The sequence below is a fragment of the Cannabis sativa genome, chromosome 7 (genome assembly GCF_029168945.1).
Source record: "Cannabis sativa cultivar Pink pepper isolate KNU-18-1 chromosome 7, ASM2916894v1, whole genome shotgun sequence".
NCBI lineage: Eukaryota > Viridiplantae > Streptophyta > Magnoliopsida > Rosales > Cannabaceae > Cannabis > Cannabis sativa.
The window spans coordinates 8,449,703-8,463,868 of record NC_083607.1 but is presented as its reverse complement, the minus strand read 5'-3'; the positions used below and the strand labels follow the sequence as shown (position 1 = coordinate 8,463,868).

Sequence of the window (14,166 nt, the reverse complement as noted above, 5' to 3'; positions counted from 1 at the left end):
AGTACTATAATTATAAAAAAATTATTTATTAATTAAAATTATTTTAAAAAGTTATATGTAATGGGTATAAAAAAAAATAACTCTCAAAACTTATTACATGAATGATGATATGATCTTCACATTGGGCCTATTCGTCAGTCGGGAAACGGCCCAATAAGGCCTACAGGAATATTAATCATTTTTACCAATGTACAAATAACACAGATAGAGTTAAGTGAACACACAAATCTCATTTTATGGATTTGACAGCATCTAAATTTACCTGATCTGATAGTTCTAACAAAAAACTAATTTGTTTAAGAAAAGAAGAAAAATATCGTCGAAAAAGAACATTAAAATGCGAACAAAATTAACATCACACACACAGTTCACCACTACAACATTATTCAATACATTATATAATGCTAAATTTAGTTACATGATAAAAACTCGCAAACTTAAGATGAAAACTAAAACACGTAAATATGAAAAGAACAAAAATCAAAATAAAACAAATTTATAATATTTTATTTACCCAGTGATCTCAACGGACTTGACCTCAGGCTTCTTCTCCGGCAGCTTGGGGACAGTGACGGTAAGAACTCCGTTCTCCAGAGATGCTTTGACCTCATCAAGCTTAGCATTCTCCGGCAGGCGGAAGCGGCGGAGGAACTTGCCTCGGCCTCTCTCGACGCGGTGCCACGTGTCGTTCTTGTCTTCCTTTTCAATGCTTCTCTCTCCGCTGATCTGGAGAACTTGGCCGTCTTCAACCTCCACCTTCACCTCCTCTTTCTTCAGCCCAGGGAGATCGGCCTTGAACACGTGGCTCTCCGGGGTCTCCTTCCAATCGACTTGGGTGTTGGCGAAAGAGGAGACGACGTCGTTTGATGAGGACCTGAATGGGTCTAGCAAACCCATGTTTCCAAACACACTAGGAATGATCAGAGACATTATTATTGTGGACTAAAATGAGAAATTCGAAAGATGGATTGATTGAGATTATGATCACTTTGTTAGTGAAGAGTAGAGGATCGGTGCGTATATATATATATATATATGAATGAGTTTGAGATTTCTGGGTTCTTCTTGAATTTTCCATATTTAGTATTGTTTATTGGTGTAGATGGTTCCTGCACATACAAGATTACCGTCTATAATGTTCCACCCGTTTCAGTTACTAATTTAAGAAAGAATTAAGTAAGAGGAAGCTTCTCCATTATTCTATGGGTTTTCGGCCCATTAGAAACTAAGCCCATTTTCCCTTTTTAACGAAAACCGAACCAAAGGAGTAACAACTATACACAGATATGCAGTATTTTTCATTTTTAAGGAAAAAATACTGGAAAATTTACAAAAAGTAATTAAAATCAGTTTTTTATTTTTATTTTTATTTTTATTTTTTATTTTTTACATTTTAACAGATTTTTTAATTTAAATTTGAATGGATTATATTTTTTTTTTACAACTTTCATTTTTTTAAATGTTATTTTTTTTTTCGAATAAAAAAATAATCTTTAATAGGCAGAAATATCCGCTAAAACAATAGACTGAAGAGTAAGGGGAACATCACTCTCAGTAAAACGACGACCTGACTAATAACAAGCACCACGTGCCATACAGTGTGCGGCTTAGCAAACCGTTTAACATGACCAATAGAAATCTTACTTAAAGAAGATAAATAAATTGACAATCTTGAACAAATAAACCAAAAATAGAAGGCATAGATACCGAACTAAGAAGATAATTATTGCTTGTGTTCATTTTGCTCGTTTTACAATCTTCTTAGATCCGTTGACGAAAAACCGCGGCCGTCAACAATAATAATGCATACAAATTTTAAAAAGTTGCATTTGTCTTAATATTTTTTAATTTGAGATTTGATTTTTGTTTTTATATTTTTTTAAAACAATTTTATAAATTGTATTTATCAATTTTTTAAAAAAATTTTAAGTAATTTTTTTCTTGTTAAATAATAGTTTAAGGTAGTAGTTTAACCTTTTAATGGTAAATTATATTTTAGTTTACTTTATTTAAGATACGAAGTTTATCTAATAAAATATGTTGCTTGTCTTATTTAACAGTAGTGGTTTGCTTTATTTAAGGCACAAAATTTACGTGTCGTTTGCTTTATTTTAGGATAGTGATTTTAGTTTTAATGATTAATTAGATTTTAGTTTACTTTATTTATGACATGGAGTATACTTAATAAGTCGAGTCATTTATAAGCGTTATCTTCTTACAAGGGTCAAAGTGTGACATTTGACCACCCAAGTTATGGATATTACATATCTGCCACGACCTAGGGCTCAAGTCGTGACATGTATACATGTATATGTGTATGTATATGTAAATTTTTCTATAATTGTATATATGTGTTAGTATGTATATATGTATATGTATATATTTATGTGTGTGGGTATGTATATATTCTAAAAATTTTATTTTTTTTAAAGCAAAAACCTTTAGGGGCGATTTTAAGGGTGACTTTTAGGAGTTTTAGGGGCGACAACAGTAAACGTCAGATATAGTCACCCCTAACATAGAGACGACTTTTTTGTCGCGCTAATAATACTTTTAGATGCGAACTATTAGTGACGACTGCTTAGGGGTAACTTATTGCTTCTAATAGTAATTAGAGGCGAATTTATATAGTTTTAGTGGCCCTAATACTCATATTTATTGTAGTGTCAATCCAATTACCATGCATGTAAAAATTTGGGTAAATACCATTTTGGACCCTGTAATTTGTAAAAGTTACCAATTAGACCTTCTATTTTGTTAAATGATAAAATAGACCCTATATTTTCTAAAATTGTACAAATAGGATCCTGAACTGATTTTTTGTCAAAATAAAACTTAATAATAATCTGATCTAGAGAAGTTATGACAAACTGGTTACATTTTTTATATCTGTTTATTTAGAAATTGTCATAAAGTTGGTTATATTAAAAATAAAATTGTTGAAAGTTGAGCTCAAGATCCTATTTTTACTATTTTAGAAAATATAGGGTCCAATTTATCATTTAACAAAACACAAGGTCTAAAATGATATTTACAACAATTAAAAGATTCCTTAATATTACCATCATCAATCTGTGCCATCGATAAACGTGCTCAAGAATTTCCCCTTGATCTTTAGAACTAGCTTATAGTATCAATAACAATACTAAAGACATTAATTAGGTATTTTTCTTATAGAATACTTAGCTTGTGTATTATTTAAAAAATGAGATCCTCGGACCTCACTCGCAAGGGTATTCTGTTCCTTAACATATATACTTAGTGGATTTTTGTATTAGTGTTAAATTTATGAAGAATTAGAACTCTTCCGAGTGAAGCTTTCCACCAAGCTTAGCTTTGGGTATTTTAGGGTTTTTATTCCCTCCACCTACACCTTCCAGCATTTATTGCTCCAACCGTCACTTTTATTGCAATTAATTTCAACCCTGTGTACCTTCATGATTACCAACCCGATTACCAAAACCCTAAATTGCCTAACATCGATTACTCTCTCTGCTTTCCATTTAATCCTGACGGTGCACGTTTAATCATATTTATTATGGGTTCAAGGAACTAATGGCAATCCTCCGCTCCAACGTTTCCACCCTCCTCCCTTAACTGCCATTTTCAACCTCCACAAACCTTATCAAATTATCATTGCAAATCTAATGATGGTCATCCATGCCCCTGTGAAATCCCAACATGGCGACTTCTTGATCTCCCATTTTCAAGGTGGCTCTCCATCTCTAGGTATCTTCCTTTCCTTCTCTTTTTTTTACTATTTAAAGATCTGGTATTTCGGATCACCCACCAAACCATCCTAGACCCTCATCTGTCCAGATTCTCAATCAATTCATATGACTTCTTCTTCCCACAATCCACCAAACACTCTCCAACTCACTCACGAGGAAAACCTAATTCATGATTTTGACCATGTTTCTCTGCACTCGGGAGACACCAACACCTCCTATTGCCTCGTCTTCAAGATTCTCACTACTAAATCTCCCAAATCGCTTTGGATTGAAAAAGCTATGCGTGAAGCCTGGACGCTCCGTTTCCCTGTGGAAATCACAGATTACCACTCAAGGCTTTTCCTTGCCACTTTCCAATGCGAAGGTGACAGACGACGTGTCCTTAAAGATCAACCATGGCATTTTGACAAATGCCTTATGATCTTCACAAACCTTGAGGGTCTGAACACTCTGTCAATAGACCAGCTTCGTTATGTCCCAATCTGGGTCCAAGCCAACAACACCCCTTTCAGCCAGAAATTTCTTCAGCTTGCTCAGTTCATCGCTGATGAGCTTGGTGACCTTATAGAGATCCATCCTTTATCCCTTCTGGAAAGCTTCGACCCATACCTTCGTCTTTGCGTCCTTCTAGACGTTACTAAACCCCTCTGTAGAGGTATGAATATCTGCTTCCGAATAATTACCAAAACCAAATGGATTGCTTTCAAATATGAGGGATTGCAAAACATTTGCTATTTCTGTGGTACTCTTGACCATACTTACAACAAGTGTGGATGTTACCTAATGAGATGCGACAATTTCGCCATCCCCCTGAACTTGGCTACACAGAAGACCTTTGTGCTATGTCAAAAAATTTGTTAAAAAAATCCCTTTGACATGTCCAACTCCACCCTCATAGATGAGTATATAAGCCATGGCAGCAACTCTAAACAGGGTCTGCAACAAGTTGTTGATCAATTTCTAAACCTTGGCTCGAACTTTGTCATTCCTACTCTTGCCCAAGATCATGAATCAGTTTTATCCCAAATCTTAATTGCTAATACCAACTCGACTATGGCTTTTTCTACTATTCCTTCCCCCTATCAGGGTCACTTCGGTGATTACTCATACTAACAAGGGGAAATGTATAGCCCAACCAGATGACTCTAGTTTGCCCACTTCCAAGATTGTCAGGTCCCACAACAAAGGCATCATTATCCAAGAGCCTTCCAGTACCCCTATTGCCACCACGACGGGGGTCAAGAGGCCTTTCACACGCCAACATGCTCAAGTGGGTGGCTCGATCAGTTAAGAGGGCCCGTGCAGTAAATGATGAAGATGTTGTTGTTCCTTCACTCTCAAACTTGGATGAAACGACGGGTGTTGCTTTGCAACCTCACCGAGGAAAATGAATTTCATTAGCTAGAATTCCCAAGGATTGGGGAGCCCTCGTGCATTTCGTAATCTCTCCCTGTTGGTGAGGCAACACCAACCTATTTTGCTTTTTGTGATGGAAACCAAGCTCCTTCCAGGCCACGGAATGCGTATCAAGACTAGTCTAGGTTTTGATAATGTTTTTGAAGTGTCTCGGAGTGGTTTTAGGGGAGGCCTTTTACTCTTTTAGAACAATATTATCAATGTTAATGTTTTAACTTTCTCCCTTAATCATATAGACTATACTGTTAATATTAGTAATGATATTATATGGAATTTTACTGGTTTCTATGGTTCTCCTTATTCTGTTTCTAAAGACTGTACTTGGACTCTCCTGGTTGCATTTTTGACTCTGCTCCTACTCTGCTTTGGTGTATTAGTGGTGATTTAAACGACTATCTTTCCATTAACGATCAGAACACTACCAATAGATCCCTTAATTATGCTATGAACAATTTCAAGTCTTTTTGAACAAGTACAATTTGCTGCCTCTTCCTCACACTGGCAGTAAGTACACTTGGAAACGTGGTAGTCTTTTTCAACGTCTGGACTGGTGTGTTGTTAGTAGCTCTTGGTAGACACATTTTCCTTTTGCCTCCTTATTCCACTTAGGTTTCTTTGGTTCTGATCATCGTGCTATCAAAACCATCCTTGAGGATAATACCACTAGTCTTAGAAATCATGGTCAGTTCTTTATTGAAAATCACTAGTTTTCTGATAAAGATTTTTTCAAAGTGGTTGCGTCCTCTTGGAAAACTTTTAATCAGCACAACGTTACAAAATCTTTGATTGATTTTTTAAAAAATCAAAATAACTGCGTGGCCAATATCAAAGAGTGGAAATCTGGTCAAAAATCTCTTAATCATCAAATTTCTTGCACTCAGAATACTCTTGAGCAACTTTATCAAAAGAGAGTCCCCATTAGAGATGACCTTTCTCAAGCCAGAGCTCTCGAGTCATCTCTTGAGAACCTTTTGCATAAAAATGAGATTTACTGAAAGCAAAGATCCCGTATTGACTGGCTTAAATCTGGGGACAAAACAACTAAGCTTTTCCATCATAAAGCTTTGGCCAGAAAGAAAAACAACAACATCCATTCTATCACTCTCGAGGATTGCTCCATTGTTAAAGGCACCTCCTCTATCATCCCTCTTTTCACTGAATTTTTATTCCTATTTGTTTTCTACTCAGGGCAAGGACCAAGCCTCTATCAATGATATTTTATTAGGAATCACTAATCACTTTTCCCCAAGCCAATCCTCTGACCTTGCCAGTCCATTCACTGCTGATGAAATCCATAAGGCCCTTTGGGCTCTCTCTAGTGACAAAGCACCCGACTCTTGTAACGCCTGTATTTAAAACTTACTAATCTCAAATAGTTAATCTTAAATATATTATAAATATTAAACCTTATATTCGGGATCCCGAGTCTTTAAAACACAGTTGAAAATTACATTTACTATAAATAAAGTTGCAAACTATCATTAGTATATATTTTTTTTTACAACACGCAACTACAAAATACAACTAAAAAATGTTAAAAGATCGAAACCCTCCAGGCTGCACTGCCGCAATATGTATAATCACTGCCAAGCTCCAACTCACTGTTCCTCCAGCTTAGATTTTCCCTTACCTACACAAGGTAGCAAATTGATGAGTCGACAGACTTAGTAAGATGCGCATAATAAATATAAAGGTAATGCTGCATCGGCTTTATGTTAAGCCGTTCTGAGCTCAATAACCGAGCTCACCAGATGGTTAAGAACGTTCTCAACAGAAGTATGACCACTGTACCATATGCACTAAAGTACCAACTCTATACTCGTGTTAGTAGGGTCTTAACTGTACTTTCAGGAGTTACTAAGTGTTGTAGCACATGCACGACGTACCCCCTGGTACTCGTCTCGGTAACACTGTAACTATTCTAAAATCCTACACTGTACTAACACCCTTAAAATCACATTTCCGTTAATATTAGTAGTGTAAACAACTAATACAAGCATACATTCAAATATATATTATTTATGCTATCTTACCTCATTCCAGATTCAAGCGTGCCGGTCGACTTGAATGGAAAATCCTCGAGCTGAACGGAGGTCCTAAGTCACATTTCATAATTAGGTAAATAACTCGAATAACCCTTCCGAAACCCTAGCTCATAACCAAGGGTAAACTTAATGACATATACAATATACTATTACCCTAAATACTAAGGGAACCCAAACTATGCTCGGAAAATAACACAGATTCGAAAAAGTTGCAATTTCGGGGGCCCTGGCATGTAAACCGGTTAACCGGTTTTACAGACCCTGTAAAACCGGTCCACCTATTTGCACCAACAAACTCCAAAAATTGCACAACTTGTCCAAATCTTTCCCAACTACAACCAAACTCTCAAGAACACCTGAACACATATTCCAGAACAATTCCCACACAATAGCAACAAGAAAAACACAATAAAAATTAACATACCATTGTTGAGTCAAGTTTAGCTCCATGAACTCAAACTTGCTCAACCTCAAAATTAAACACCAATTGCAGTACAAATAACCTTAGAACATTATTTGGGACCTACAAAAACTAACCCTAAACGAAATTTACCAACACACAACCAAATTCATCAAAATCCACCCTAAACCTAACAAAACCCTTCCAATAACATCATAAATCCATAATAGATAAAGTTTAGGGTTTTAACACAGATTAAGCCTTCAAATTTACACCTAATAACCTCTGACATTGAAAGAAAACTCCACCCTAAGTTGGTGGTTTTTGCTGGCCGAACAAGAAGAAGAGGAATAATAAAGGGGCAATTTCTTCTATTTACTCATTTCACAACATTATAAGATAAAAGGTTAATTAATTAACCTCTATTCCTCTTAAGTGGCAGCTGTCAAACTATGGTGAAGACACCCAATCAAAAAAAGGGTAAATTACTAAACTACCCCACCTCTAAACCTAGTTCAAAAATCGGCTTAGGGGTAAAATGGTCCAATACCACAACCCCGCCAACACCAACTATTTGAGCTTACATGACATATTCTCTATCACTACAAAGCTCTATATTTCCCCAAGTGACGAAAATAACCTTCGTTGCATTTTCCATCGTCGCCGAACTAAAATCACAGAGATAACATATTTTGCATTTAACATAATTATTCACATAAAACATCAATATTAATTATAATAATAAAATTAGCACTTATAATCTCACTAATTAATATCTAAATATTTCAGTCGCTACAACTCTGATGGACTGAATGCTCATTTCTGCCAGAAGAACTGGGATGTCATGGGCAAGGATCTTTGCTCTGCCATCCTTGATGTCATAAACAATCATTCTGATTTATCTCCTATCAACGAAACCACTTTGGTTTTAATTCCTAAGAAAAAGAATGCCTCCACTCTTTGTGATTTTAGACCGATTAGCCTCTATTCCACACTGTACAAAGTTATCTCTAAGGTTCTTGCCAATCAACTCAAACCTGTTCTTCATTCTATCATCTCTAGTAATCAAAGTACTTTTCTCTCCGATAGGCTCATCTTCGATAATATCTTTATTGCCAATGAGCTTATTAATGCTATCCATTACAGGAAGAATGACAAACTTGGTTGGGCTGCCCTTAAACTGGACATGGAGAAAGCTTTCGACAAAGTAGAATGGAGCTTTTCAAGGCCATTCTCATTCATGTGGGCTTCCCTCTCAATTTTGTTTCTCTTATTATGAGATCCATCTCCATTGTTCACTATCGTATTTTTATCAATCAGTCCCTTTCTAAGATCATCACCCCTACTAGAGGCATAAGACAAGGTGACCCTCTTTCCCCTTACATATTCTTTTTGATGGTTGCTGAAGGTCTCTCTGCTGCCATTCAGGTCAAAGAACAGAGAAATCACTTTGCTGGGCTTAGGATCTATCATAATGCCCCTATCATTTCACATCTCCTTTTTGCTGATGACAATATTCTTTTTTCTACCGTGTCTAAGAACTCCACTGCTACCATCACTGATATCTTTGATCTCTACAAGAAGGCGACTGGGTAAACGGTTAACCTGACCAAATCTTCCATAATGCTCCCCCTAACACTAATACTGATGCCAAAATCCACTTTAAGAATTCTTTGGGCATTTTTAGTGAGGGCTTTATGAGTAAATATCTTGGGGTTCCTCACGACACTGGTAGACTCAGTGAGCAATTTCATTACTTGGTCCAAAAAGTTGCTTCTAAAATGAACATTTGGAATGCAAAGTTTTTCTCAAAAGCTGGTAAGGAAACTCTTACTAAGGCGGTCGTCCAGGCTATTCCTTCTTTTGCCATGTCATATCAAACTCCCTAAAACCACTTGTCACTCTATCCAGCGCCTCATCTCTAAATTTTGGTGGGGTTCTTGCATCAGCAACAGTAAAATTCATTGGAAGAGCTGGTCTACTATCTGCACTTCCAAATATTTTGGAGGCCTTGGTTTTAGATCCTACATTCACCATAACTAAGCTCTTATTTCCAAGCAGGCCTGGAGAATCTAGACTCACCCTTCCTCCCTCCTTCACTCCCTTCTCAAAGCCAAATATTTCAAAAACACTGATTTCATCAATGCTCCTACTGGCCATTGTCCTTCTCAGACCTGGAAAAGCCTTCTCTAGGGGCGTGAGCTCCTTAAGCGTGGTCTCATTTGGAAGGTGGGGGATGGGAAATCTATTTCTTTAACCCACAATAAGTGGATACCTTGGCTCCATTCCCTCTCTTTCCTTAACAACATTGATCCCTCAAACCTGAGAGTTCCCTTCTTTCTGGATAGCAGTGGCAATTGGCATATCCCTACCCTCAAGCAATACCTTCCTTTTTCCCAGGTCTAGGAAATTCTTAAAGTTCCTATCGATCCTACTTAGAGTGACAGCCTCATTTGGGGTCATCAGCACTCAGGGATTTTCACAGTCAATTCAGCCTATCACCTTGCTAACTCCACCCCACTCCTTTCTCTGGCCACCTCTTCTAACCCCGTGGGTCAAACCTCTTGGTGGAAATCTGTTTGGAATGGCAAAATTTTACCAAAAATGAAGCACTTCACTTAGAAAGCCTACAACCATATCCTCCCATGCTCTCCTAACCTCCACCATAAAAAAACCCTCCCTCACCCCTACTGCCCTCTGTGCAAATCCTAAATTGAGACCATTTCCCATACCCTGCTTCAATGCCCCCTTGCTAAGTCTGTTTGTAAGAAATCTTCACTCAAAGAGTTCTCTGCAAATTACATATATGATATAAAGAATTTTTACCTTATAGGCTGGGAGACACTTAGCAAAGATCAATTTTGGTTACTATTGGGTTTAGCCTGATATATTTGGAACATGAGAAATAATAAGCTTTTCAATTGCATATCTAACAATCTTCTTGATGCAGAAAGTTTTGTGAGGAATCTTTTACAGGATTATCAAGAAGCCCAGCTGCTTACTTCCCAATCAACCACCCGTGAAAACTCGACCAAAATAAGTATTTCAGCCCCTGTAGTGATCCAATGATTTTCTTCTCAACAACAAACCTGTTTCAAGTTAAAAGTAGATGCAACCTTTAACTCCAAACTTTTAAAATCTGGTTTTGGTGCTTCAATTATCAACGGTCATAACTAGAGGATAACATGTCTGTCAAGTTGCAAATGGGGAGCCTCAACTTCAATTTTTGCTTAAGCGCAGGCCCTCTTTTCTACTCTTGAATGTTGTTCAGCAATCTGTGTCCCTCTTGGCAACATTGAATCAGATTGTCTGCAGCTAGTTTCTAAAGTCTAAAGTTCTTGGAAGGACAACTCTGCACTTTCCAGTCTCGTCCAACAGATTCGGGAGTCCTTATCTCTTTTCTCTAATGCTACCCTTTAGCATATTTCCCGTAGTGGAAACCAAGATGTGCTCTTTATGTAAGGGAAGCATTAAGGCTAGATTTGGATTCGGTTTGGAGAATTTAATTCTCTTTCTCTGTAGCTTTCGTGTATTGTTACTTCAAAAAAAATAAAATAAAATAATAAAGGCAGTAAAAATATTTCTCGCAACCCCCTATGATAATTTCTGGATTGATCATAAGGATTACAAGCAGTTAGTTATGGATAGTTGGAATAGGCCTATTAGGAGCCATGGATTGAAAGGAGTCTTCTATAAAACTATGAGACTCAAACACAAATTGAAGGCTTTCAACAAGTCTTCTATTGGTGATATTGGAAGCTCCTATGATAAAGCAAAGGCCGATTATAAGGATGCTCAATATGATCTCCAAGCAGCCCCCTTAGACAGTTCTAAGATTGAAAGAGAGAAATTAGCAGCTAGTCAGCTTCAGTACCAGGAAAAGTTGTATCTGAGTTTTTTAAGCCAGAGGAGCAAGATTAAATGGATACAGCAGGGTGATTCTAACACTGCTTATTTCCACTCAATGCTCAAGAAAAGAAGAGAGGATAACAGGATTGTCTCTTTTACCACAGAGCAAGGGAGTTTGAATGATCACTTTCCTGAAGTGGTTCAGCACTTCCTTAATCACTTTCAAAACATTATGGGCAAAGAGAATCCAACAACAAGGCCGATTCAACAGGATTGTATTGACATGGGCTCAATTCTCACTTTGGACAAACAGGTGCATCTATTGAAACCTTTTTCTCTTAAAGAAGTCAGGTCTGCGACGTTAAGTATTCCAAGTACTAAATCTCCTGGGCCTGATGGATTTGGTTCGGGGTTCTTTAAATCTGTGTGGCCGGAAGTGGGGAAGGAGATACACAGGGCTATTACTCATTTCTTTGAAACAAATCAATTCCCTGCTGACCTTCATAATACAGCCTTCTCTTTAGTTCCAAGAGTGGAAAATCCTTCAAGAGCTGTTGATTATAGACCTATAGCTTGTTGCACGACCCTTTACAAATGCATCTCCAAATTATTGTGTTCTCGATTAGCTAAAGTGCTTCCTAATTTAGTTACTCCGAACCAAGGTGCTTTTGTAAAAGGTCGTTCAATATCTTACAACATTCTCATTCTTCAGGATCTTTTGAAGAACTATAAGAGAAAGAATTGCTCCCCCAGGTGCATGGTTAAGATTGATATAAGTAAGGCCTATGATACGGTTAACTGGGATTTTCTTGAGAAGTTGCTGAATTTTTATTGTTTTCCTTCTAAATTCATAACTTGGATCATGCTTTGTGTGAGAAACACTTCCTATACTTTAGTTATGAATGGAAGGTTACAGGGTGCTTTTAAAGGAGAACAGGGTTTGAAACAAGGTGATTTAATATCTCCTTTACTCTTTGTTCTGATTATGGAGTACTTATCTCGAAGATTCCAACTTGCTGCTAAAGATAAGAGATTTAGGTATCATCCTTTGTGTAAAAAGCTGAAACTGACCAACTTATGTTTTGCTGATGATCTAGCTGTCTTTTGTAAGGGGAATGAAGACTCTATCCAGGTGATTAGGGAAGTGTTGGAAGATTTTGGTAAAACTTCAGGTCTCTCTATTAATCTTGGGAAGTCTCACATATATTTTGGAGGAGTCTCTCAACCAGGTAAATTGGCTCAACTCATCAATTTACAGGTAAGGAGTTTTCCTTTCAAATATCTTGGTATTCCCCTTAGACCAACTAAATGGAAGCTTGAAGACTGTGGTACAATCTTGAAAAAAATGAAGGTCAACTTAATTTCTTGGGCAACAAAGCACCTTTCTTTTGCGGGGAGGATTCAATTAATTCATTCAACTTTATTGAGCCTGAGGAATTATTGGATGAGAATATTTCTTCTCCCAAAAAGTGTGATAAAGGAGGTTGAGAGATTATGTCGTGGCTTTCTTTGGGGTTTAAAAGATAACCGGCCAAATATTTATTTAGCTAGTTGGGAGAAAGTGTGTCTTCCAAAAGCGTTTGGGGGTTTGGGTTTTAAAGATGGAGTTCAATGGAATAAATCATCTCTTGCTAGGTTTGTTTGGGATCTTATGAACAAAGAGGACTTGCTTTGGGTGAAATGGGTTAATGGTATTTATCTCAAGGGGGCTGATTTTTGGAATTATGATCTAAAAGGAGACACAAGTTGGTATTGGAAGAAGTTGTGCTATTTGAGGAGATGTTTTTCGGTTACAGATATTACTTCTGCTGGAGCTAAGGGAAAATTTAGAGCTTCTAAGCTCTATAATTCTCTAATCTTGCAGCAGCCGGATCCTGCAGCTCGGGCCATTTGGTGTGGGTTGAATGTTCCAAAACAAGAGATAAGCTTGCTTTATTCCACATAACAGCAGCTGATTTATTATGTGCTGTTTGTGGTTCTGACATTGAAAACCATCAGCATCTTTTCTTCACTTGCAGGTTCTCAAAGATGGTTCTTGAAGCAGTCTTTGCTTGGGTGGGATTTAGTTTTTGGGCTGCTGATTTTGGGAGCTGGAACAATTGGCTTCGGCTGGGCCATTCTAGCTTGATTGGGAGGTTGTTGATTGTTATATTGGCAGCCACCATTTATCATATTTAGAGAAATAGGAACAATTGTCATTTTTCGAATTACTCAAATACTGTCAATTGTATAGTAAGCAAAATTAAAAAAGATGTCAAATATAGATTGCTTCTTATCAAGGATAAGAATGGCTCCAAAGTGGGATTAGATTTACTTAAGCTGTTGATTGTAATTAAGTGAGGGTGTGGTTTCCTTCTGAGAGCCTTGAGGGTGTATTCCTTTGTGTTGGTATGATTAATGAAGCTTTCTTCTTCTTGATAAAAAAAAAAAAATATTCCTCGCACAATGAATGAGCCTATGGGATTTGAATTCTTCAAATAAAAATGGATTCCAAACAAAAGCATCACTACACTACATTATACTCATGAGTCATGTCCATGACATGGTGAACACTCAATTACTTATTAAAATAAAATACAGTAAACTAAACATTAAATTGTACTACTAGCTAGTAATACCATAGCAATACTATTGTCAAATACTTTTTTTTTTTTTTGAAAGCACTATTGTCAAATACTTTAATATATATGATTCCAATTGTTTCTTGACCTCGTCTCAACTCACA

The 14,166-nt window shown here is 36.9% G+C and overlaps 1 protein-coding gene across 1 annotated transcript; it reads right to left on the bottom strand.

Moving 5' to 3' along the window:
- Positions 1-316: 316 nt before the first annotated feature.
- Positions 317-1,129, bottom strand: LOC115697017 (class I heat shock protein). The gene has a single exon (XM_030623915.2). The coding sequence runs from the start codon at positions 928-930 to the stop codon at positions 511-513; it is 420 nt and encodes a 139-aa protein (XP_030479775.1). The 5' UTR covers positions 931-1,129; the 3' UTR covers positions 317-510.
- Positions 1,130-14,166: the final 13,037 nt, after the last annotated feature.